Source organism: Dermacentor silvarum, chromosome 2, assembly GCF_013339745.2.
Source record: "Dermacentor silvarum isolate Dsil-2018 chromosome 2, BIME_Dsil_1.4, whole genome shotgun sequence".
Classification (NCBI taxonomy): Eukaryota; Metazoa; Arthropoda; class Arachnida; order Ixodida; family Ixodidae; genus Dermacentor; species Dermacentor silvarum.
This window is the reverse complement of record NC_051155.1, coordinates 146,736,551-146,763,768: the sequence shown is the minus strand read 5'-3', so window position 1 is coordinate 146,763,768 and position 27,218 is coordinate 146,736,551. Positions and strand designations below refer to the sequence as shown.

Here is a 27,218-nt window from a genome sequence, read left to right as displayed (position 1 = left end):
CGACTCTTCTTTCCGAGAAGACGCCTTCGTCTTGCGCCCGCAGATACAAATCTGCTGGCCTACAAAATGCTTGTTCCACCAGTGCTGGAGGACGCCAATATTGTTTGGTTTCCGTACACACAAAAAAAAATGCATTGCAAGAATTGAGGGGGTGCAGAAGAAGGTAATTAGGCTCATTTCAGGGGCGTAGCTAGAAATTTTTTTCGGGGGGGGGGGGGGGGTTCACCGACCCCACCGGGGGGGGGGGGGACAAGCATCAGCTTTCCTCTATGTGACGTGATCGATAATAAATATTGGTAGTTTGAGCAGGCTCTATACATGTATATCAAAAACATGGGACATCCCCCGCCCCCTCACGTGCGCGTGTGCTTGTGAAGAAATTCAGTGAAAAATAATGTAAGCGCAGTAAGATACAGTAAGTACGACAGGTACAGTGGGCGTTTGGAGCAACGGCCTCTCATCGCACCACAGAATAGACCAGTCTTCGAAAACGCATCATTGAGACGACCCGCCCGATCGGAGAAGACATCCTTAATCGCTAATCTCCCTTAAGCGTAGATGGCGTCGTCCTCGTCGGGGCGAAGTGGGTTTCACAAGTCAAGGACGGCTATACACGTGAAAATGCACGTGTGACCAGGCTATACCTGCTCACATAGCAATAGCTTGTTCGCTGCGTCTTTGCGCTAGAAAACTTAAAGGAGTACTGACACAAAAATTTGAAGTCGAGGTAACTCGTGAGATCGATTTTGGTGGACACACACACACCGTCTACAAAATATCAGCGGCGAATATAGCTTAGAACATATTTAGAATCAATTTTAAAAGTACGTGCGCGCAGCCACCCGCAAAGCGCAACACCTCGAGACATTATTGACATCATGCAAGGAAGGATTGTAAATAACCAAGAAAACGCTACGTCACGAGTTTGCGCTGCCGTCGAGGCGGGGCCGGCGAGCAGGTTTCTCGCTGCTCCGATCGTCCCGGTACTGCTTTTTTTTTTTTCCTCCCTGGTCGCGACACTGGCCTCGTTCGCCGCTGACGGCGGCACGAAAATCGGCTCAATTGTTTCTGACACGAAATAACTCTTAGAGTATAGTGACCTCAAAAGTGTGCATGTTATGAAACGTTGTGCGATATGGTTAATCGTTGGCGTGATTCTGGCTCGCAAGCGGTCAGCGCAGCCGCCGCAGCAATCGTCTCTACGAAGCGGCTCGCCTTGCTAACGTGTTTTCTCATCGCTACCAACGCCATCGGCAAAACTAATTGTACTGTCAGTTATGAGCGTCACAAATGTGCAGACATTGACTGTGTTGACGAATATAGGTGTGTGTGTGTGTGTAAAAACTTTTTATTTACAAAAGTCCTGAGGCTCGACTATTTCAAGTCGAGGCGGGCCGCTCCCACGATGGCACCGTTAGCAGGGGCGGATCCAGGTTTTTTCTGAGGGGGGGGTCAGCTTCTGTCAATGATGATGATGGTGGTGATGATGATGATGATAGTAGCCTTTCTTATTTACCAAAATTTACCGTTTTTGCTCACAATAAACCCGCGTTTTATACGGCTAGAGGAATACCTGTAGCCCTCTGTGGTGGCTCAGTCAGCTCAGGCGTTGAGCACGCGATCGCGGGATCAAATCCCGACCGCGGCGTCCGCATTTCGATGGAGGCGAAATGCAAAAACACCCGTGTTCTTGCGTTGTAGTGCAGGTTAAAGAACCCCAGGTGGTCAAAATTAATCCGGAGCCTTCCACTACAGCGTGCCTCATAATCAGAACTGGTTTTGACACGTAAAACCCCAGAAAGAGGAAGAAGACCTGTATCGAAGCCAGGTATCGGTTTCTCTGAGCTTACTTTACCCAATACAGCCATGTGCTTGGCGGCTGCGCCTGATAATACAGGGTGTTCAAAACTAAGCTTTATGGTTTTCTTAAAATTAGGCACTGGGAGGCACGCGAAGACCACCTGTGCAAATAAGTTATGTGACTAAGGGGGCACAAAGTGAGATGATAATTATCGCTGTGAGCAGCCCAATAAACTAAAATTGAGCAATTATTTTGGTTGACTGCAGTAAGTGGGTATGTTTGTATTGAAAACTTAGAGGCAGTCGTGTTTGTAAACAGTATCAGTCGGAATAATTATTCTAGCGTGTGCGTGCTCCAAGATATCCGAATCCAAATTTCAATTGTCGTACTGCGCAGAATAATCGAGTCGACGCGAGAGCGGTTTACGCTTTGCGTTGCTGTGAAAGGGAGGCATTTTGGACATCTTTAGGGCATTGACATCTTGATGGGTGAAGTGTTGTCATGAGATTTGTGCATGACAACACCAAACTTAAAGCGGCAGTATGAAATATTCGTTAGCATAGCTAAAAAGGTTTCTTCTGTTGATGGTTAAGTTGTTGCTCTTGATTTCAATAAAACTTACAATACTTGGAAATCAGCAGTCACATTATTTGCGTAGCCCAGACAAGGACCATGCCCGGTCGTCTAGTCACCATTACGCACGCGTACTGCCCTCCGGCTTCGCCGCTCGTGCCATTATCTATCTCTGCATGGCAGCTGCCGCCATCTTTACAGGCTGCGCGGTCGCGTGTTACGACAGCGGTTACGGGTTCTTCGATATTTTTTTTTTCATTTCGCAGCCGTGAGGGGAAGGTGGACAGTTATTATATTTGCCAATGCCTCCGCCCCGTTGTCAGACTAAACGCCGCACGCAACAGCCGCGTCACATCAGGGAGGAGCTTTGCGCCGATCCTCACTCTTTTGCATGCGTAATCATGCGAACGACAATTAAAATTTGGAGTTGGATATCTCGAAGCACAGACACGCTAGAAAAATTCTTCCAAGTGAAACTGTGCAGAAACACGACTGCCTCTAACTTTTGAATACAAGCATACAGACTTACCGTAGTCAATAAAAAGTTAATTATTCAATTTTTGTTAATTGGGCTGCTGACAGCGATAATTATCATCTCACTTTGTGTCCGCCTGGCCACATAACTTATTTTCACAGGTGGTCTGCATGTGCCTCCCAGTGCATAATTTTAAGAAAGCCATAAAGCTTAATTTTGAACACCCGGTATATCTAGCCTGTATTGTTTCTCAAAATAAAATTTGGGATGATCTTTTGCAGGTTCGTTATAAATGCGCAAGCACGGGTCCGTCATTGGAGTTCTGTTGGGACACCTTGATTTCCTTAAGAAGATTCTTTGTGTTCGGCTGAGACACCTTCGTTTGCTTTGGAGGACTAACTCCCGTATTCTCAAAGAGCCCTCGACTCTAAGCTCTTACTCCACTCCACCTTGTTGAGCACAGCGCCGCCTCTCGACTGATAAAGACGCGACAATTCTCAAGAATTCCCGCGAATGATCATGAAGCTCAGTGACCACTTCTGTCGAGGGATGGCGGTGCCATCTTCTCTGTTGAGTCGTGGTGGTGTGTTGACTAGAGGAACGTTCTTAAATACGGGCGTAACGCTCCGCTCTAACGCAGCAACCACTACGCTGGTTGTTTACGATATGCGAATCATCGCGTATGAAGACTCACGACGCCACCTACAACAATAACGATGTGGCGTAGTAGCCGAGAGCGCGAGCCAGCGTCTTCATGTTTTGTTTCCCACGCGACGTCATCCTTTTACACAAGGCGCGCATCTGCTCCCGTTTCTCTAACCACGCGACGCCATCCTAGGCTCGCGCGCTGGCGTTGGCCACTGACGTCACGCTCCCCCACTTCGCAGCCGCGGCTCGAGGCTTCGCCCCGCTCCGCGAGAAGCCTACTCAGATAAACGGATCCGGCGGGTTTGAGCCTCCTATGCTTAATGTACGACAATAAAACTGCGAAGTTACAATGAAAAACTTGTAGCGTACGAACGGTACTGTGCTCGTACTGGATATTGTCAACGTGTAACTGTGATCACAATGAGTGCTACAGTTTAAAAAAAGTTGCCTGTGCGTAGTTCTTAGTTTAGCTCTTAGTTGTTATTATTTATATGTGAACACTTCAGCAAGAGATCTCTTTCATTAAGCAGGTTGGTCGCGGAACCGATGACAGCCAATGAGGCAACCGTTGACACCCCAAGGGGAAACTAAGTTAATCAGGCGCGAAGGCGCTCGAGCGGACCTTGGCGCGCTTGGCAAAAGGGACATCCCCTCGTTCATTCGACGCCACCGACGGGACGAGTAAGGCACGGCAGGCGCCAGAAGGTCCAAGGTGTTCATGAGAAAAAATAGCTACGGCAACTTCACGACACCACGCTCATACGGAATACAACTAAGCTTGTGAGCGAGCTAGCTTTACTTCTACATGGCTGATACCACTGGTACTCGCGAAAAATACTTTTGAAGAATGCTGGTGGCCATATTTTTTTTTCGCAACAGGGCCATTCCCCTGTCAGCGAGGGGGCGATGCAGAAATCTGAGGGGGGGGGGGGGGGGGTCAGGACATCCGGACATCCCCCTGGATCCGCGCCTGACCGTTAGGCCCAGCCCTTCAGCGACATCGTGGGCCCTCTGGACAGCCCGTAGCTGATCTTGAAAAGATGAACTCTCTAGCATCTTCTTCCAATGGAGCCATTCTTCTTCAGGGTTGGTGAGAGTCGCAGGGCATCCTGCGAGCATGTGTCTGATCCCAATGATGCCATTACACGCATGACAATCTTTCTTGACCTCTCTTTCTGGATACATTTTATCAAGGTGGTACGGCGTGGGATAAGTTCCTGTTTGTAATAGTATCATTGAAACTGCCTGAGCCCTGTTCAGCTTTGAATGTGGCAATGGAAATTGTCTGCGTCCTAGATAGTAGTGTTTAGTAATCTCGTTATATGTTAATAATTTATCTCTAAATTCCCCGGCCTGGTGGTGGACGGCTCGGTTGTGACTGTCACGGCTAGCAAGTCCTCGTGCCAAGTCATGAGTAACCTCATTGAGGTTAGCCCGGGTCTCGTCCACTTCTCCCATATGCGCAGGAAACCATTGGATTTCAGTTCTCATACTCATAGTGTTTTCAATAAGTTTAGCTGCAACCGCGGCCACGTAGCCTTTATCGACACCCTTTATAGCAGCTTTCGAATCGCTGTAAATAAAAGTCCATTTATTGTTCCTGATGGCTAGAGCAATTGCCACTTGCTCCGCCACCATGGAATCTTTGGTGAATACAGTGATGGCATCTTGCACATTCCCTTGAATGTTTGCTACTACGGCAGTATATGCTTCTTTCCCTGTCACCCAGGCAGCATCTACGAAAGCCGCCTCTTGATTCTGCTGTTGTATCTCCCGCAAGAGTGCTTTAGCTCTTGCCTTTCTTCTTTTGATATTGTGCTCTGGATGCATGTTTCTAGGGAGAGGGGTGGTTCTAATCAGATCCCTAATCTCAGCTCGCAACTCCACTTCATCCTCCAGTGGGCGCCTTGACCTATTTAGCTCTGCCCCTATTGCCTGTAGTATATTCCTGCCGGCTCGTGTTTTTGCCAATCTTTCCTGTTGCGCAAGCTGCTGAGCCTCCGCAATTTCCTCTATTGTGTTGTGCACCCCTAGACTCATCAATCTCTCGGTTGCAGTGTTAATCGGTATTCCTAGGGTAGCTTTAATGAGCTTCCTAATCATCGTGTTAAGTTTGTTAAGTTCTACCTGCGTCCATTTTAATAATCCAGCAACATAGGTGAAATGACAGAGAGCAAAAGCATGAACTAGCCTCAAAGCACTGTCTTCCCCCAGGCCTCTGTGTCTATTGGTAATTCTCCTTAGTAGCCTAATTACTTCATCGGTTTTATTTGAGATATGCTGTATTGTTCTATAGTTCGCATTATTCGCTTCTATGTAGAATCCAAGAACTTTGATTCCTTCGACTAGCCTGATTTTAGTTCCTTCGTGAGTGTGTAAGTTCACTCTGGGCTCGTCTGTCGGGATGTAACCTCTTGGTTTTCGACCTCTTCTACGATGTTTCAAAACCAAAAGTTCCGATTTGACTGCCCAACATTTCAGCCCCATATCTTTCAGTGTATTCTCTACAATATATACACTTTCCTGTAATCTGGTCTCCGTCTGCCCTACGTTACCTTTGGCAGTCCATATGGTTATGTCGTCAGCATATATCACGTAATGTATATCCTCAATTTTCTCCAAATTTCTGGCAACCCTAGACATTGCTAAATTAAATAGCATGGGCGAGAGTACTGCTCCTTGCGGGGTGCCCCTATTTCCCAAGTTTTTTGCCTCAGACTTAAGCTCCCCCAACATGAGGTGTGCAGACCTATTTCCGAGAAAGTCCTTAATCACGTTAAAAAATCTCTTGCCTAGCCCCATCGCAGAGATAACGTCAAGTATGGCCTTATGATATATGCGGTCAAAGGCTTTTTCAACGTCCAAACCCAAGAGCGCTCTCGTGTGCGCTGGGCTGGCCTGTACGAGCTGGTGTTTGATCAGGAGCATAGCGTCCTGAGTCGACAGCCCAGGGCGAAAGCCGATTAAGTTGTACGGTAAAATGTCGTTTTGTTCAACGTATTTCGTGAGTCGATTGAGAATTACGTGTTCCATAGCCTTACCTAGACATGATGTTAGCGAAATAGGACGGAGGTTGTCTAGAGTGAGCTGTTTACCTGGTTTTGGTATGAGGATAGTGTTGGCCACCCTCCATTCATCCGGATATACCCCTTTTTTCCAGAGTTCATTGAAGTGGTCAGTTAGATAAGTGATTGATTCATCATCCAGATTCCTAAGGATCTTGTTAGTTATTCCGTCGGATCCCGCCGCCGACCTACCGTGAAGACTGTGGAGAGCCGTCCTGATTTCGCTCTCCGAAAAGTCGCGGTCCATTTCCTCACATATCCCACCGGAATATTCATAGCACTCATCACCATCGTTCGGTCCCTTAAGCGGGAGATATTTGGCAGCCAATCGATCCATGATTTCCTCCTGAGTTCTATCCCGAATTTCTTGATGAACCAACTTAGCTATTGCTGTTCTTTTCTTCACCCTTGTTTCATTTTCGTTAAGTAAGTGCTTGAGGAGATTCCAGTTACCCCCGTGTTTAATCCTACCATCAGCAGAGTTGCAGATCTCGTCCCATTGCTGCTTTGCGAGTGTCTTCGAGTGCTCCTCAATCTGCTTATTTAGTTGCGCTATCTTCTTCCTAAGCCTTCTGTTGAGTCTTTGCGTTCTCCATCTTTGTACTATAGATTGTTTGGCCTCAATCAAGTGCGCCAGCCTGCTATCCATAATCTCAACGCTTTCCTCTGTCCTAATTTCTTTAGTGGCCTCTTTGACGTCCTCTCTGAGCTGGTTGACCCATATCTGAAAGGGCTCTTTCTCAGCCCCTAATGTTCCGATTTCCCTTCTTTTTGCTCTGACTTTCCTGAAAAGGTCCCAGTCTGTGCACTTGAAGAATCTAGCTTCCTGCCTCGGCATGCCTATGGTTATATGTAAGATATAATGATCGCTGCCGAGATCCATATTCGAATTTTCCCAACTAGCTCCACTTGAGTTAACGAAAGTGAGATCAGGTGTGCAGTCCCTGCATGTGGACGTGCCACAACGGGTGGGATATGCTGGATCAGTGATCAGGCATAGCCCCAGATCTACGGCAAGGCTCCACAGCCCTTCTCCTTTTTTTGTATTCCAGCTATATCCCCATGTGTGATAGGGGGCATTAAAGTCCCCTCCAATAATGAGCGGGGCAGTTTTGGCAACCGAAAGTGCCTTGTTGAAGATTGCTCTAAAGCTCTGTCTCATGTCCTTGGGACTGCTGTAAATGTTCAGACAGAAAATGCTTTGCGCCTTGCCTCTATTCCTTTTGAGTACTATTTCTACTAAAATACATTCAATTTTGGAATGTCTAAGGTGAATGTTGTGCTCTATGTATGGTAGCTTTTTATCAATGAGGGTTGCCAATCCCCTCCCTGTTTCTTTGCCCCCACATGTCGTGTTGTACCCAGTAAGCTTGACTTCATCCGCTAAGGTTTCCTGCAACATAATTACCTTTGGCCTAGCCCCAGATGATTTGATTAACTGTCGCAGTGGTGCCTTTTTGTGTTGGAATCCGCGACAGTTCCATTGCCACACAGTGAATCCATGATTACTGTCCATGATTATTGGATGAGTCCGCCTTCCTATTACCTGCTAATGTCCTCTTTGTGATGGCTCCTGACGTTCCAGGGAGCGACTTTACACTCTCCACCTCTGATGGCAAATACTCATCGTCATCGCCATCCCCTCGCGCCTCAATTTTCCTAAGTCGTTTTTCCGCCGTTAGCCTCCATTTCCATAATTTGTCTACTTTAAAGTTAGTCTTTTCCGTTGTCTCTTTTATCGCTTTAATTGCCTCTTTAATTTCATTGAGGGCCGAAAAGACTGAGTCATCCTCGGAGCTCACCGCCCGCTTTTTAGGGGCAGGGGAGCTATCTTCTTCCCCTGGATCGTTGCTTTGGATTACAGGTCTAGCTATTGCTACACTAGCATGGTTCTGCTGTGCTTTCTTTCGAAGTTCTACTACCTGTCTTGTCAATTCTTCATTTGCTTTTTCTTAAAGACGTTACTTCCTTAATCAATTGCTCTATTCTGGCATCATTGCTTCCAGCCACCGCCGCCGTGACGTCCCCAGCGACCCTCACCGTACCTTTAACTTTGTCGGCCCAGGCGGTCTCAGGTGTCTTCTTGCCACCAGGTGGTGAGCCCCTTTCCTCGAAGCGCACCTGAGCTTCCCTTGACTTGGAACGGCTTCTTTCCCTGGATTGCGAACGGCTTCCTTCCCTGGATTGCGAACGACGCCTGGATCTAGTGCGGCTCCTGGAGCGTGAGCGCCCCCTGGTGCTCGGGTGATGGTGGGGCACCGGCTGCAGCTCCTCCAAAGGCGCCCTCGTTATCGACCGGGATCTGTTGCGTTCTCTCCGACGAAGTCGTACAACGTACGGGATGTGGAATCTTTGCCTACATGACTTGTCACCAGTTGGATGATCCCCTTCACAGAATTTACACTGAGGCACGCACACGTGTTCCTCTCCTGGGTTAACAATCCCACATCCTCTACATTGAACAAAGTCTGGTGTCGGGCACACATCTGAGCGGTGCCCTACCCTTCCGCAGGTATAGCAAACGTCAAATTGCTTCCTGAATAGGTAGCATCTGACTAGAGTGGACCCGTATCTAACAAAATTGGGCACTTTGAGTCCGTCAAAAAGTACTATGACCGAACCGGAAGTCTTGATGCGCTTGGCAGCCAGCGCAAGTGGGTTCAAGTCATGCACGATGTTCCTTGTTATTATAGCTTGCGTATCCCTGATGTCCACTCTTCTGATGACCCCTTTGCACGTTGCATGTGGTGCCGTCTCGTATGCGTTCACCTCGTATTCCGTTTCCACGATCTTGAAGGACTTGATTCTAACGTATTTCGCCGCATGTTCGGGCTTGGGTGTGCTGACTACAACGATATTCTGAGTGAAGTTAGGGCAAACAACGTCTTCGCGGGCTTACTCCGCCGTTAGGCCTGACGCCTCAATAACTGCAGCACCAATTGCCGTGGCACAGACAGTAAACGTTGCCGTTTAGTGGCACAGACAGTAAACATTCCAAAAAGTACCGTTCACGAGATTTTGACGAATAATTTTCAAATGCGAAAAGTGTGCGCGAAGATCTTGCACAAAATATTAATGGACGACCAACAATCAAGCCGAGTTGAAACATGACAGGAGGTTTGGGACTTGTGCGAAAGTGACCCCCACGTTTAGGACAATGTCATCACAGGTGACAAGACTTGGGTGTTTGAATTGACCCCGAAACAAAAAGGCAAAGTGCCAAGTGGCACAGCTCGGTGTCGCCTCGCCCCAAGAAGACCAGAATTAGCAAGTCAAAGTTCAAGACCATGCTGATTGTGTTCTTTGACATCAATGGCCTTGTCCACCATGAGTTTGTACCCCGTTGCACAACCGTGAACGCCAAATTCTACGTGAAAGTGCTCAAGCGACTCAAACGAAGGATTCATCGCACCGGCCTGATATCGGGGGCGATTGGAAACTTCACCATAACAACGCACCATGCAGCCTGCACCGCCTTCCTTGTGACCCGCTTCCTGGCCGATTGAAAGATGTCAACGGTTCCCCAGCCGCCCTACAGTCCTGACGTGGCTCTCCCAGGCTTCTTCTTCTTTCTGCGCTTGAAAATTCCCCATGAAAGGACATCATTTCGCGACAGTTGGCAAAGTCGAAGAGGCTTGCACCAAGGCTCTAAAGGACATTCCTAAGGAGGCCTACCGTGACGCCTTCGATGGTTGGAAATCTCGCTAGAAGCAATGTAACGACGCAGGAGGAGCCTATTTTGAAACATTTTATTGTGTTGTACCGATCTGATCAATAATTTCTTTTTAATCGACTTACTGACATTACTTTTCGGACAAACCCTGTATAAATAACAACTAACAGCTAAACTAAGAACTACGCATGGACAACTTTTTTTAACTGTAGCACTCATTGTGATCACAGTTACACGTTGACAATATCCAGTACGAGCACAGTACCGTTCGTACGCTACAAGTTTTTCATTGTAACTTCGCAGTTTTATTGCCGTACATTAGGCATAGTAGGATCAAAGCCCCTGGATCCATTTATCTAAGTGGGCGTTCTCGCGGAGCAGGGCGAAGTCTCGAGCAGCGGCTGCGAAGTGGGGGAGCGTGACGTCAGCGGTCAACGCCAGCGCGCGGGCCAAGGATGGCGTCGCGTGGTTAGAGAAACGGGAGCAGATGCGCGCCTTGTGTAAAAGGATGGCATCGCGCGGGAAACAAAACATGAAGATACTGGCTCGCGTTCTCGGCTACTAAAACACATCGTTCTTCTTGTAGGTGGCGTCGTGAGTCTTCATACGCGGTGATTCGCATATCGTAAACAACCAGCGTAGTGGTTGCCGCGTTGGAGCTCCAAAGCAAACGAAGGTGTCTCAGCCGAACACAAAGAATCTCCTTAAGGAAATCAATGTGTCCCAACAGAACGCCAAGGACGGGCCCATGCTTACGCATTTATAGCGAACCTGCAACAGATCATCCCAAATTTTATTTTAAGAAACAATATAGGCTAGATATATCACGTGTTCAAAATTAAGCATTATGGTTTTCTTAAAGTGAGGCACTGGGAGGCACGTGAAGAGCACCTGCGCAAATAAGTTATGTGGCCAGGGGGACGCAAAGTGAGGTGATAATTATCGCTGTCAGCAGCCGAATTGACTAAAATTGAATAATTAAGTTTTTATTGACGGCAGTAAGAAACACGACTGCCTCTGAGTTTTCAATACAAACATACCGACTTACTGCAGTCGACAAAAAAATAATTGTTCAATTTTAGTTAATTGGACTGTTCACAGCGACTATTATCATCTCACTTTGTGCCTCCATCGAGATGCGGCCGCCGCGGCCGGGCCGCGATCTCGTGCTCAGCAGCGCAACGCCTGAGCTGACTGAGCCACCATGGTGGCCTACAGGGGTTGCTCTAGACGTATAAAACGCGGGTTTATCGTGAGCAAAAACGGTGAATTTCGATAAATAAGAAAGGCTACTATCATCATCATCATTGACAGAAGCTGACCCCCCCCTCAGAAAAAACCTGGATCCGCCCCTGGTTGTGACTACATCTGATGCAGCCGGTAACAAACATTGCGTAGTTCTTCGAGTTATTGGCATTGCACTTGTTCTCAAACGCATGAAAGTGCGACGAATGAGAGGGATTCACGTGCTGTCTTCCGTCCACATTTCAAAACAGCCATTCTAGGGGCGATTTCGCTTTCGCGCCATCAATATGCATCGTACATCAGAATCATAAACAAGAAGATAACCTACGTAGTATCTGCAGTCGTTCAATAGCGAACAGTAGAGCACGTGATTTTTGGCGCCGCCCAATGAAAAGCAAGGACGGCAAATATGTGTGACCAATTGTGGTCTGCCTCAAGCAATGTCCGTGACACACCATAATTGGTCGTACATCTTTCAGGTCTTCTACTTTTCGCGGAGAAAAAGACGTTTAAGCTACGAAGCTATGCAACTACTGCAGATCGCATACTAATCCGCTGCCTATGCACGCTACTACTTGCAGGTTTCCTTAAGGAATATTCGCTGTTATTCTGGCCCGTTCTAAGATTTTCGAATAAATGCTCACTGCAATCTAAAATAACATGCAGATCATAACACTCAGTCAAGTGAGCTTTTTGTCAGAATTATATGTGACCTTTAACTTTACGTTACGTTTACAAGGTTCGAGGATAAAAAGAGCAAAAGTGCGAAATTGAATCTTATTCGGCTGACGGCCGCTGCCATCGGCAGTGTTATTGACGAGCACCGACGAAAGAAGATGGAGCGCAGCTGAAATAGCCAAGACTCAAGGGACACCAAACGCAGAAAATAATCCAAGATATATTCACAGGTTAGCGTCCGGAACAACAAATGTGTCACATACTTTTTTTTTTTTACAATAAAGCTGCCATGCACTGGAAAATTACGTAATAGTGGTACTGGAGTGGCGCCACCATGCTGAAATGTACGGGAAAGGTTTCCGTTGTCTCTGATTATCTCAACAATTATTATAATAAAAATTCAAAGATATCGTCACATTAACTACGTATTTTAATGTAGTTGTGGCAGCACTGATTTATTGAAAATAATGAGTGAGATGGAAAGGGTAGACAGCTGGCATCGAAACCAGTGTCTTATTTGTCCTGCATTTGAGTGAGCATTTGAACTATCCCGCGGCCATGACTATGGCACACTATAACATTTTTGATATCCATATGGAACAGAAAGCGTGGTTGCAAACCACACTATCGAATTTATAACGACAAATGCTGGCGCTGCTTGACCACCCTCTTTGCCAATCAAACATGCTCTCTCGGAGCGGCCCAATTTTTATGTGTAACAAGATACCGATGTTCGATTAAATCCGCGACAGACCTCTGGTGGTTTCAACCTGTAGATTTTTATAACACTATCGGTCTCCTATAGAGTGCTGGGGTGATGACGAATATAATCAATGTTGATGCTTTAGTGCAAGAGACATGTTTAATTCTACGTATTTGCCGTCTGGTGTTAAGCTAATGAACAGTTAGGTGAAAGTTAAAAAGTTTTCGACTGTAACAAGTGCTTGCCGTGATACACCCCTTATACCAGGTGAGTGCACTGCCCTAAGCAGTTAAGAGCTATATGTACAGTGATATATGTAACAGAGCTATTGTTATCCGGAAATGGGATATAACGAAATAAGTGAAATTCCCCTTGAAATTCTTAAAGGCATTCATATTTCAGTACATGCAGTAATGAACATAAGGAAGTAACGAATACAACAAAGTAATTCTGGCCCCTACTTCCACTTCGTTATAGCGAGGTTCCACTATGCAGGGTGTGTCTACGATGACTAAGTAATATTTCAAGACCATCGTCCTCATCAGCCTATATTTATTTCCACTGCAGGACGAATGTCTTTCCCTGCGATCTCCAATTAAACCTGTCTTGCGCTAGCTGATTCTAACTTGCGCCTGCAAATTTCGTAACTTCATCACTGCACCTAGTTTTCTGCCGTCCTAGACTGCACTTCCCTTCTCTTGGTATCCATTCTGTAACTCTAATGGTCCACCGGCTATCCATCCTACGCATTACATGGCCTGTCCAGCTCCATTTTTGGCCTGTCCAAAAATGGCCTGTTTTGGCCTGTCCATCCATTTTTGTTCTCTGATCCACACCGCTCTCTTCCTGTCTCTTAACATTAGGCCTAACATTTTTCGTTCCATTGCTCTTTGTGCGGTCCTTAACTTGTTCTTGAGCTTCTTTGTTAACCTCCAAGTTTCTGCCCCACATGTTAGCACCGGTAGAATGCAATGATTGTACACTTTCCTTTTCAACGATAGTGGTAAGCTCCCAGTCAGGATTTGGCAATGCCTGCCGTATGCACTCCAACCCAATTTTATTCTTCTGTAAATTTCTTTCTCATGATCAGGGTCCACTGTGAGTAATTGACCTAAATAAACGTACTCCTTTACAGACTCTAGAGGCTGACTGGCGATCCTGAATTCTTGTTCCCTTGCCAGGCAATTCAACATTATCTTAGTCTTCTGAATATTAATCTTCAACCACACTCTTATACCTTCTCGGTTAACGCTCTCAAACATTTGCTGTAATTCGTCCCCATTGTTGCTGAATAGGACAATGTCATCTGAAAACCGAAGGTTGCTGAGATATTCGCCGTTGATCCTCACTCCTAAGCCTTCCCAGTCTAAGATCTTGAATACTTATTCTAAGCATGCAGTGAATAGCATTAGAGAGATTGTGTCTCCATGCCTGACCCCTTTCTTGATAGGTATATTTCTACTTTTCTTGTGGAGAACCAAGGTTGCTGTGCGATCCTTGAAGATATTTGCCAAGATATTCACGTATGCCTCCTGTACCCCTTGATTACGCAATGCCTCTATGACTGCTGGTATTTCTACTGAATCAAATGCTTTTTCATAAGCTATGAAAGCCATATAAAGAGGTTAATTGTACTCCGCATATTTATTTATTACCTTATTTATGACATGGATATGATCTCTCGTAGAATATCCCTTCCTGAAGCCAGCCTGTTCTCTTGATTGGCTGAAGTCAAGTGTTGCCCTGATTCTATTCGAGAATATCTTGGTAAATATTTTACATAATACAGAAAACAAGCTAATGGGTGTATTTTCTTCAGTTGTTTAACGCCTCCCTTCTTATCGATGAGTATAATATTGGCGTTCTTCCAGCTTTCTGGTACACTTGAAGTCGTGAGGCATTGCGTATAAAGGGCCGCAAGCTTTTCAAGGGTGATATCTCCTCCATCTTTGATCAAGTCGACTGTTATTGCATCTTCTCCAACAGGTTTTCCCCTGGTCATGTCTTTCAAGGCCCTTCTAACTTCATCGCTAGTTATAGAAAGAGCTTTTGTATCCTGTTCATCACTACTTCGAGTGAAAGTAGCTTGGCTGCTCTGGGACTGTACATGTTAGTATATAATTCTTCCGCTGCTTTTACTATGTCATCGAAATTGCTGATGATATTACCCTGCTTATCTTTCAGTGCGTACATTTTGCCTTGTCCTATGCCAAGTTTTCTGCGCATTTATTTGATGCTGCGTCAATATTTTACTGCTTCCTCAATCTTTTCCACGTTATAATTTCTGATATCCCTTACTTTATTCTTGTTGATCAGTTTCGACAGTTCAGCGAATTCTCTCTGATCTCTCGAGTTTGACACTTCCATGTTTTGCCGTTTCTTTATTAGGTCCTTTGTTACATGGGAGAGCTTACCTACTGATTGCCTTGGTGCCTTACCTCCCACTTCAATTGGTGCTTCTGAGATCAGCCTAGTTGCGATTTCATTCATTACCTCTATGTTGTCTTCATCTTCCTGTTCTAAAGCTGCATATTTGTGTACGAGCATCAGCCTGAATTGGTCTGCTTTTACCCTTACTGCGTCTAGGTTGGCCTGTTTCTTCTTGACTAATTTTATTCTTTCTCTCTTCAAATTGAGAGAAATTCTAGACCTGACTAACCTATTGTCACTGCACTTTACCCCACCTAACACTTCTATATCCTGCACTATGCTGGGATCGGCAGAGAGTATGAAATCTAGTTCATGCCTTAATTGTTCCTCCATTAGGGCTTTTCGAGGTCCACTTCCTGTTGCTGCGCTTCCTGAAGAAGGTATTCATTATTCGGAGCCTTCCTTTGCTCGAATTCTACCAACATCTCTCCTCTAGTGTTCCTAGAATCGATGCCGTAGTTGCCAATTGCTTGCTCACCAGCGTGCTTTTTCTCCACTTTTGCATTGAAGACGCCCATGAGTACATTATACTGAGTTTGCACCTTTCTCATTACTAATTCAACATCCTCTAAAACTGCTCTATTTATTTATCATCGTGACTGGAGGTTGGGGCGTAGGCTTGTACTGCCTTCATTCTATACCTCCTATTCAGCTTTTTTATTACGACGACTGGTACCGTCTCATTAATGCTGTAGAATTCATCAATGTTGCCGGCTATGTCCGTATGGACTAGAAATCCTACTCCGAATTCTCTCTTACCTGGAAGACCTCTGTAGCAGAGGACGTGGCCGTTAGTCAGCACTGTATAAGCCTCACCAGTTCTTCTAACCTCACTCAGGCCAATAATATTCCAGGAAATACCTGATAATTCTTTAAATAGCCCTGCTAAGCTAGCCTCACTCGATAGGGTGCGCGGGTTGAAAGTTGCCAAGTTCAGTTTCCAGTGGTGGCCTGTCCGGACCCAGAGATTCTTAGCACCCTCTGCCGCGTCGCAGGTCTGACCGCCGCCTTGGTCAGGTGCTCCGCAGCCGCTGGGGACTGAGGGCCATGGGTTAATTGTAGGCGTCATGAGGGAGGTAGTGGCCGAATACAGCACCAGGGAGGCCAATTCCTATTCTGGTGAGGGAGGGAGTTTGTTGAAGCTTAGTGGGCCTTCCTAATTTGGTTGCACCTCGACTAGTATAGCCCCACTAGCTCTCGACGTTATTTTTTTGCCGGTGTCAGGCGCCACTCCATGCTTGAAGATGTAGTGGACTGGAGGAGGATTCGAACTTACGACCTTTAGATTAGAGGCCGGGTGTTCTACCTCCGCTCCACGCCACCACTATCCCGTGCCATCGATATTTAGTGATAGCCGTTCTGGAATAAAAGGACGGTTCGTTTGGAGACATGCCGTCAGTGCTGGCGACCATGAAGTGACTGTGACACGTGGTAATTAGTGGCTAATTAACAAAAATCTATTAATTAACTTTTCAACGTTTAGTTTCAGCGGGCTCATCGCAAATCGGAAATTGAAGCGAGCTCTCCGTACAAGCCATATAGCGACTTTTGGATCTAGGAAAATGCGGTTAACCGCGGAATTGTAGCACGACGAAATTCGGCTATCAGAACGACCAAAACCGAAACTAGGAGGCTGCAGCGAGCGCAAAGCCGCGCCCCTCGAAGCGCTGTTCTGCCTACGTCACCCAGCAACGGTCAGCGAGAGCGCTGCGACAGCGAGCAGCACGGAGTTCAGCGCTCTCAGCGTCCTTGGTCATGTTCCTACCGTCCGCACTTGCGTCAATCGGAGAGCCGGTGCTCTGCGGATGGGTCGCTCTCGCTTTTATTGCGATAGCAATTATATGGACACTTGAACCGGATTTCTGCCGTCGGCGTCGTCGTCGCCGTCGCCGTCGCCGTCGCCGTCGCCGTGAGGTTCTCTATAGATAAAATCTTCGCCGCGCGCCGTATGCCCGAGAGGAAGCGTGCGGAGACGCGCGCTATCACGGAGAGCGAACGCACTCAATCTCCCACGCGCAAGCAAGGAAGCAGGAAGCCAGCGCCGGAGGGAGGAAGGGGGGGGGGGGGGGGGGGGGGGCGCGCTTCTCTGCCAACAACCGCGCTCGTCGCTCGCTCGCACCGTCTCTTATCTCCACACGGCTCTGACCTTTAAGTGCATTCGCCGCTCAGTTTCCGTTGAAGCGATAGACCGCACGTACCTTCGCCTATGCGGCGTATCCGCTTGCTGCCAGAGTTTTGACGGTCGTTGTCTGCAGTCATTCAGTGTGATCTATTCATGTTTGTTTGTGCGCGCTCACACCACGCTTGTTCATTCAGTTAGTAATAGTCGGGCCACATTTTCCAACGCACGCTACACATGCAATGCTGCCCGGATCGGCAGTGCAGCGCTACAGATGTGTCCCTTCGCACGCGCTGCCCACGGGAAGCGCTTCTCATCAACACCACCGTTTCACACGCGCCTTCTCGTGGTTATCGAGTCTCTCTTCATGTCGGTCTACTTACGCCGCCGCACACCTGCTTACTTAATCAGCTCATGTTTACTACAATTCATATTGCTACCAAAGCCGCTCACCTTACTTCGTATGACGTTGCTGTGTTGCTATCGCATTCATTGCTTCGCCCTTAGGGCGAAACTGTGACATTTTTTTTATTCGTAGATTTCTTATTTTCTTCGTCTTTAGGCCACAAGCAGTTTAGAGTGAGTGGTCTACCAGTATGGCAGCTATAATGCTGACCACGCAAAGCTTTGCCGCGACGCAGGAGGCATGCGTGCCGGAGGGATCATGCCGATTTAGCGCATCCCTTGCGTCACGAAATTGCGCTGCAGCCGAGAGAAAGAAGAAACGATGGCGATATGCAGGCGTAACACTTGCACAAGTTGGAGTCAATTTTCAAATTCCTCGAATTCTTTCTCTCGGAGCCTCCTCCTTTGGGCCCTGTCTCAAGGATGCTTGTTCAGCCGCTGAAGACATTTTAATTCCTGCAAGGCAATTTTCTTGCTTAATTTATAGTAATTTGTGTTGTTTTTCATTCCTTGGATACTTTCCCAAATTATCTTTTGTTGCTTTACGGGCAGTACTAAACGAGTTCTAATTTCATCCGAATCTTGGGCAATCCCACATAGTGGGTAGGAGCCATACGCGGAGCGTAAACAAAATAAACAAACAAACTTGGCACTTCAGAATGGGGCCGTGCCAGTGGTGACAGTCCCAGCGTGACGAAATGCAGAGTGGCGAGCCGATGTCGAATAGCGCCGTTTTTCCGAGTCATTCTCGCTGTCAGCGAGCTTACAAATGTGAAATATTTATTCGCGCACGTGTCACGAGGGCGTGGCTAACTAAAATTTTATAGATCCCAAGGTCAATGTCGAGTGCGGGCTCTAAACTGCCAATTGGCGTTACCTCCACGAGATCAAAAATTAAAAGTCAATCAACGTAACTTCATTAATCACGTGCACAACTGCACAAAATACTGCTTCTTTAAATGTTGCCAGTCTGGACGATCAATTTGTTGGATAACGCCACATTGATTCATGTTTCAAAAGCTTGATGCAGCTATAAAAAGAAAGAAGCAAACAAAGCACCCAGCATAGCGAAAATATAAGCTCCATTACAAAAATTTGGAGGACGCTTAAGCTTCGCCTTTAAGAGTGGAACTTGATAGCATTCAAGGATCCCTGGCTGCCTATCAGGTTTTGTTCTCGTATATTCAAATTACAATCCGACGCTATCACGTCTGTAGGTTATGGTTAAGTTGGACTTTACGATTTCTCTGACGGATTTTACTTTGAGAAATTCAATTTTTGTTCACTAACGCCTTGCGCCACGCGAAGGGCCCACCCGGTCGGGGTGGTTCGGGATGATATGGTTCGGCATGATTATTTTCGCCAACGACGCCAAGTCAAAGGGCACTTTGTGGCAAACCTTAGGCTCTGACAATGCTCCGCAGTTTTAATGACATGGATTTCAATCAGCTGTAAAGTTAACCAAAGGTACAGCGACTGCAAGGAAAATAAAACGATATGGCGACGGCTTCTCTAGCTATCTGGCGCGCTTAGTCACCTGCTAGCACCAGTAGCGAGTACGGAGCTTCTAACAAAGCTTCTGCACGAAACATGAGCTCACTTAGGTAATTCTTGCTTTCGTCGCTTCTGAACTATGCCGATTTGAGTTTCCCAGTTTTTTTTTTCTGAAATAAATTTATGCAATTCTGCTTACATTATCTTACCATCATGCACAAGAATAGAAACCTGCTTCGACTGGTTTGAACCATAATCTTTGCGCTACATAGTTGAACCGGAACTGGTATGTTTTCTATGAACCGAAAGATCAACCAGAAAATGATCGGTTTGACAGGCTGCATGCTTGCAAATAATGTGCTCAGTGTTCTTTTTTAATTATTATTTAGTTTTTCATTATTTTTTTCTAGACAGGAATAGTTGAACAAAATACTTGTTTTAGTTTGGTGCAGCGGCACAGGAGGTTGTTACTGAAATCTTACAACATTTAGGTGAGCTTCACAAAAGTCAATATTCGACAAACAGTACTAAAATTATGCGGATTAGAACGTCTATCGCATAGGCTAGCAATTCAATCGAGCCTACGCGTTCCTTCACTGCACGCGTAAAAGTAAATGGAGTTTGACTATGTCAGGGTGTACGAAAGAGCGCCACCGGCAGATCTGCGAACAGCCTCACAGTTGCGAGGACTTCGCATGTAACAAGCGCAGCAAACGAGATACGTTGTGTGTATACTCACGCGTGACACCCCTGTCGAGGTCTTCGTAGTATCCGTAGAAGCACAGCTGCTGCAACAGCACCGGGTGCAGCCGGTGGAAGGCCTTGATACTGCGCAACCGGCCGTAGATGGACTCCAAGTCGTCCTCGGTCCGGTCCCCGGGACTGCACACAACGTATTCGGGCACGTGATCGGGTGTCAAAAGCTCCCGGTGAACAGACCAATGTTACCGAATCCATTTACAACCTCGCAAGGGTGGAGGTTGTCGACAGTAATACAGGTTATCGGACACTACTCTATGTCTATGAACGCGATTGGATTGTAGAAATATGGAGTTCAATGTTTTACAGGGAAGCCGTCAGTGTGACTAGAGAGAGAGATAAGAAAACGGAAAGGTAGGGAGGTTAACCAGAAGGCAAAATCCGGTTTGCTGCCCAGCATTGGGGAACGGAGGAGGAGGAGACAAAGAGATAGGAAATTAAGAGAGACAGACATAAAGGCAGTGCAGACACACAACCACAGCCAGTCACCATCACCGCAGACTATCACAGCCGAGTAGCACTTGTGGCGCTACAAACACCGATTCAGGCTGCAGCCACATGTGCAGGTCTGTTGACCTTACATATTGTAACAGTGCCCTCGTTGTCCCCTCAGTGCGACTAGAAGCGCTCATAAACGTCGTATGCCTATTTTCACTGTTTTCTAGAAAAATAAAATAAAAAAATAAGCGAGATCACTCACGAAGTTTACATATTGAGGAAATGTGGGAAATGTTAGGCGTGGTACGCAGGTAAATTTTGAATTGTGTGAGTTCATTAGGGGTTAAATGAAAATTGCAAAACCCTCCTTTTCAGCCTGTTTAGAAGCGTTATATTAAATGCTTACAAAGTTTCCCTGCTCTTCTCTGAGAGGGCTCAAGCGGTGGCCATTTCATTTTTAGAGGGGAGAGAGACAGAGAGGCTCTTTATTAAAAAAAAAAGATTTTTGCTGGTACGTATGCAACCGCTGGCATGCTACTCTGTATAGGGATGACGAATGAGATTAAAAGATTCTAGAGGAGAGTGAAAAAAAGACAGAATAAAAATAAATATGAAATGCGCAAGTGGACCTGACACTAATATTTACAGGTGAGATGACGGGTAATTTGGGCTTTTCTATATGAAATGGTGAATCTAATTTAAAACTTTCCGATTAGACCAATTCCTGACAGGTATTTGAACACTAAATCCCAAACCCACCGCTGTTTTGAAGGGCCGAACATTGGACCTAAGATGCTGGGTAACGTTAACGGATCGTGGCAAATCATGTCCATTTGCTGCTCAAAAAATTATCGTGCACATTTTACGGTTGACGTGTAGCGAAACATTCAAGTGTGTGGGCTAAATATATGCTTTGAAAATAATTACTGGATACCCGTTTTCTCCAAATCTTCATGTGTCATACGAGGCGTGCAGATGGTTTTCCCGGTCTCCTCGGAGAACTATACCAGGCACCTGATTTATATCTGACTTAAGTAGGAAGCATGTTGTGAGTGCCAAGCGATAAATGTTGAATTTGTGTGGTATGATTACCGTACTTGTAGAAAATTACTTGTTCACGCGTTCCAGAGCGTCTTACTCTCGTTATCCAGAATGTTTCCGAGATCCTAATATCGGTATGTTGTACAGTGAACAACATACTGAGTTTAAAATTGGTGAAAAGAGGGATGGAAAAACGTGCGGGGGTGGAGGGGAGGGGCATGTAAAGTGTAATGTGTGACGCAACATAAAAGTTCCTGGCTTAATTATAAGCGTTGAAAATAATTATCGAATCACTGCTTTCTTCTTCATGAGTTTACACCAGGTTTGCAGTTGGTTTCACCGGCGTCCTCGGCGAAATAAACAAGGCGCCATGGATATAATTGGCGAAAATAAGGGGAAAATTATTGGTAATGTGCACGCAAAGTTCAAATTGCGTGAGTTGATTGCGGATTTTACAGTGAATTACGCATGCAAATGCCCCGGATCGTTATGAGCGTGCTTTACGAGCGGTGGAAACAACAAATGCCACTGAGATTTAATTGAGCGAAAATGAGGGGAACGCTGTGGGAAATTTGTGTGAAAAGTTAAATGCGCGGAACCAAACGCAGTATTTATAAAGTAGTTACTTTAGCAAGTGCATCAAAGCGTTTATACAAGGTTGTTATCGGATGTGCTGCTTTCCAACATCCCGAAAGAATACTGCGCGTTACGTTACGCCGTGTTTATATTTGGTGGCAAGTGCAATGTGAAGCGATATTTTATCGTTTCTTGTTTAGTTAGGGCTTTGCAAAGAATAGCTGAATTCTAGTGTTTTTGGCATTTTCATGCATTATATGGTGTTCGTAGTACGTTCCCGCTGTGTCCTCAGTGAAATAAATGAGGCACCTTGTTTACGTTTGGTGAATGTAAGGGCCATCTTATGAGCGATGTGCAGGCAAAGTTCAAAGTTTGTGGGCTGATAGCGGTCTTCGAAATAAATCACGTATGCAAGGGCTCCAGAGCGTTACGAGTGTGTTTTGCGAGCGGCTAAGAACATAGCCCGCTTCAATGGTAGAACTACAGAATTTAACGAGGTCAAATTTAGGGAAAATGACGCGAACATTACGGCTGATTCTTGTGCGAAGTTATAAATGCGTGTATATCAAGTATAGCCCTCGCAATACAACAAAAAAGTCAGCAACAATTTTCGACAATGTCACGCGGCCGTTTTCAGCTGTTTTCTAATGTCACGAGAGAGCTCTACGTTAGACTAAATTTATATTTGGTGGAAATGGTGGCCATGCTAAGCGTAATATGTTGTGGCAGAACTTTCCTGGCTTAAATAGAGCTACTGCAAATGTTTGTGGAATTATCGTCTTTTTGCTCTGTTTATGCGTTATACGAGGCTTGTAATAGGTTTCCCCGGTGTCGCCCATGAAACAAACAGGCACCTTATTCATATTCGCTTAAAACAAACAAACAAACAAACAAAAATGAATATACATGTGCGTAGAAACATGCTGCCATCGTGAATTTAGAAAACACGATCGCTTGAAAAGTAAGGTCAGCAAAGCCAGATTAGAAAAATCCATTCCCATTTCAGCTGATCTATAGGAGCGCCGGGGTTTGTTCCCTACAACAATTTGAATCTCCCGCGATATCTTAGTTGCTGATTCTTCTAGCTGCCAGCTTCATACTGCTGCCCTGGTTTCAGTGTTCCAGTCTGATACCCTCCTGTGGCAGTTTTAGAAGCCTTGTTTTTATTATCAGCTCCAACTTGATGTCAGCGTCACATGACTTCGCTGCAACAATGACGCGCGCCAACAAATCCGCTGGCGTAATATTCCGGCTATGCGGCCACGGAAAACTCTTTTTAGGGGCAAAGCTCCTTAGGGTGTGGGTCTGTCCCTCCTCTGTAGTATGTACTAGTAGTAGGTAGCCACGTCTACTTTTATGAAAAAAAATTCCGAAAGTTGTGTCCGTAGCGCGGAATCGAACCAGGGACCCCTCGCTTCCGAACGCGCGGCGCTAACCACTACGCCACGAAGCGCACATGGACACACGCACCACGATGACAATAAATACCCAACATTAACGAAAGACTGCGCGTTTCTAACGCGTTTGTGTTAGCGCGTTACGGCCCGTGTAAGAAGCTGGTGTAAGACGCTGTGGCCTCTCCGCCTTACCCCCGTATTCATAAACGCTCCTCGACTTTAACTTGACTTGCCACCGCCTTGGGCAGTGCGTTCGAAACGCGTTGAAGGCGGTGGTGTTGCGTCCCGAATCGGCCGGGCGCATTCTTTCATTGTTTCCCATCGAGGCAGGCCCTTTCATGAGCGTCGCTCAGACGGCGACAGTGCCAGACACCGACGAGACAGGCAAACAAGCGCCCCAACTCGGCAGTGCGCATTCTTTGAGTGCTTCCCCCGATTCCACCCCCTTCATCAGCAGCCGCCTACTTGGCGACGCGGCCCGACAGTGGCATGCGACGTTCGGACAAAGAAGCTCAGCTAGAAGCGACCGACCACAAGCGCCACCCTTCGTTAGACGCGGGGATAAGTGCAAAGGCCATTCTCCCGACCCTGGCAAGATGACCGTCGGAGGGCAAGAAACAGGTCACCGACTTTCGTGGAAGGAGTGTCAACCCCCTGTTTCCGGATTACCTCGTCCTTGCTTCGAAGGTGCAACATTAGAGGCGGAGTTCAGCGAACAAGACGGCCCGTCTGTGGCCGCATCAAGGTCATCTGATTCCCTAGTCGGGTCAGCTAGGGAAGACCGATGTTTTATAGGAGACACCTTGCGTACAGTGGTGTGTCCTGACGTGTTCTGATATGAACACAGACATGTAGTGAGCTGAGACTTTTAAAGTGCTCTCCCATGGAGTGGGCTTCCATATTTGGAGCCACTGTAAATGTGTAGAATAAACCCTTTTTTCTCTCGCTCTTACTCCCGGACGTACTCATCCCTTTGGCTGAAGGATCACCGGCCTAAACGCTACCCGAGTCTCAACAAACTGGCAGCAGCGGCGGGATAAATGCAAATCTCCAACCCCGACCCGCAACAGTGGCAAGTCAAGTTCAAGTCGAGAAGCGTTTATGAATACGGGGGTTATACTCTCTCAGCAGTCATGTGATGGCGTCGGCAAACGCGGTGCACGTTCCGGCATGTGTAAACGGCTGCGTAAGACGCTGTGGCCTCTCCCCCTTACTAGAGAGTACTGCACGTTTGTAACGCGTTTGTGCTAGCGTCCCCTTAAGCGGGAGATGGTGCAATTATAATGAAGGGTGCTGTTATAAAATAGGAATGACGTCACATATGGCACGTGTCATTGCTGGAAGTCAATCGTTCGATTTAGTGCGGCGAGACTGGGCGAATTACACGGAAGATTCACGGTTTACCGATGATTCCCTCCGGAGCTTCGCCCACTCATCATCATTCACCCCGTGGATATGCGGTGTTTTTTTCTTTTCCGTATCAAAGCCGACCCTCAGTCGTAAAACGCTGCGCGTGGCCTAGAAAACCACTTTCGGGTCCCATGACTTTGACGTCGCGTGTTGGTACTTCGATGGGATTACTTTTACAACGACGATATTGATTACAACAGCAATATGGCACGACGTTGGACTAGGGGATTGATCTTGTATATGCATAAGGAATGAGAAGCAGGGCAAAAAGAGGCAGCAGATACTTTCATGTTTTGTCTTTCCAGTCTCTGCCCACGTTGTCGCTTTGTTTCCCACGTCGTATAATATATTGATTAAAGTATCGAATATATAATCCAGCCTCACAGAAACCACGATATTAGGTTAAAACCAATGATATGGGGAAATTGCGCGAAAAACAACGACAAATGGTAGCAAAAGAGGACAGAGCGCTGACTATTAACAAAACTTATTAAAAAAAACATGATAATGCTGATGACTTTGATCCACTTGGTAACGGGCGGCAACGAAAGCAAGCCCAGTCTACTTGATCTAATCAAGTGTTGCTACATTTATCGCAGTCTAGCCTCTGCTTGCATCATAATATTTTCTCTTCCTTAAAAGTTCTAAATATACATTGTAGAGTTACGTAAGCTTGTAACCGGGGTCCAGTTTTATCATTATCTTTCCTGCTTTTTTTCCCACCAATACTCTAAAGTTTCTTGCTTATCTCGACTGCTGACCGGTTGATGCTTCCGTCCACGTATAATCGAAGCGCTTCTGGAAGGTGTACGTTACCTACGGATCTCTCTGGATGAATGCCTTCGCATTCCATTAGGATGTGCTGAGTTGTCTCCGGATTTTGCTGCAGCATGAACATGCCTCATCTTGTTGCCAGTATTTGCTCCGGTATGTTTTTGACCTTAGGCAGCCAGCTCGAGCCTCTAATAGCAAAGCACTTCCCTTTGTGTTATTATACATATTTTGCTTTCTAATTTCTGTCTTCCCATTCTTGTAAATATCCATGGTCTTTTCTGTTTCCATTCTCTGCATCCAAGTAACTGTGTCTGTTTCTCTCACTTTCTTTTTTTTATGACTCCTGGTTGGCTATGTACACTTTCAATTACCCTGTACTCGGTTGCCAACTTCCTTGACCTCTTCCTTCAATGTGTGTCCACGCTTTGCAGGTACAGATAGTTGTGCACTTTAGCCGCCCCTCTATTTTCATCCAGGTTCCCGAGTTTTTCTTCAAATCGTATTTCGCTCTACACGTCTATGACTTCAAAAGAGGCCAAGCCCATGCACTGGCGGATCCAGAGGTGAGCCCCGGGGGCCTGGGCCCTCCCTAAAAATGCCAGCACTTCAGCTCTCACAACACTAACCATGAAGCAAGCCTTCCACGCGGAAATGCGATAGATGGTTGACTGGCCCGGTCAACTTGAAGGCGAAAAAATGTGGAACCCTTCAAAGTTTCGCTGAGAGTCGGTGCTCTTTCCAGTCATTTTCTTTCGCCATGTCACCGCAACAAATTTCTCAGCTGTCGTTGAGCTTATACTATACTATTCTTTGTACCCACCGTTAGTGCTTTGTGACTATTACGGTTGCTGAAGAAACCTTTAGACGCCATGAACGCACGCAGCAGAAGCAATGACGGAGGCAGCCCAAGAAAACTTGTCTTCTGGCGCTCTGAAGATGAGGATTCAAATGGTGTTGCATATAAAGTTAATGCTCAAATTCGCCGGCTACATAGGGTCTGGCTGTAATGCCACAAAAGCCTTGTGTTATCAACCGTGTTCGAACTATATACAATTTCCTTTTGGAGTGAGCCTCGATGCAAAACTGCTACTTTCATCGTTTTGCTTCGGACGCAGCTAGAAACGAGGTTCGTGGCACGCCCCACCATGATCATGGAATAATTTCTGCCAATTTGTTCTGCCGCTCACGAAGGCAATAGCAATCGTGATTCAAGCATTTCGACACTGCGCAGCTCCAATAATTAACTACGAATTTTTTTTTTCACTTTAAAATATCCAGGTATAAGTCCTACTGATTTGACGCTCAAGTGGCAAGCTTTGTGGTCTGGTCGCTTCGATTCGTTAAGCGTGATAAATGTAGTACTTCACTAAGGTGACGCTCAATTGAGGTGTTGCGAGCTACAGCAGTGTGTTTCTGGGCAGGACCTTCTCCAGCGCTTATCCAACGCGCCATTGCCGGATGAGTATTGCATACCTGCTAAGTCTCCCGAATTTTTTCATGTCAGGCGAACAGCC

General features: G+C 46.4%; 2 protein-coding genes across 5 annotated transcripts in view; one reads left to right on the top strand and one right to left on the bottom strand.

Annotated features, from left to right (window-relative positions):
• The window catches only part of LOC119441883 (rap guanine nucleotide exchange factor 4), a 531,616-nt gene that overhangs the window by 378,190 nt on the left and 126,208 nt on the right, over window positions 1-27,218 (bottom strand). For both annotated transcript variants that reach the window (XM_049661695.1, XM_049661696.1), the window contains exon 3: window positions 20,049-20,191. In XM_049661695.1, the coding sequence (XP_049517652.1) occupies window positions 20,049-20,191 (143 nt within the window). The remainder of the gene's footprint in view (window positions 1-20,048; window positions 20,192-27,218) is intronic.
• The window catches only part of LOC125943181 (uncharacterized), a 122,191-nt gene that overhangs the window by 58,180 nt on the left and 36,793 nt on the right, over window positions 1-27,218 (top strand). The window contains exon 1 of one of the 3 annotated variants that reach the window (XR_007465630.1): window positions 21,869-21,954. The exons of the other annotated variants lie outside the window; for them this stretch is intronic. The gene's annotated coding sequence lies outside the window, so the exon portion shown is untranslated. Of the gene's footprint in view, window positions 1-21,868; window positions 21,955-27,218 lie in introns of those variants that run through there. 3 annotated transcript variants of the gene reach the window in all.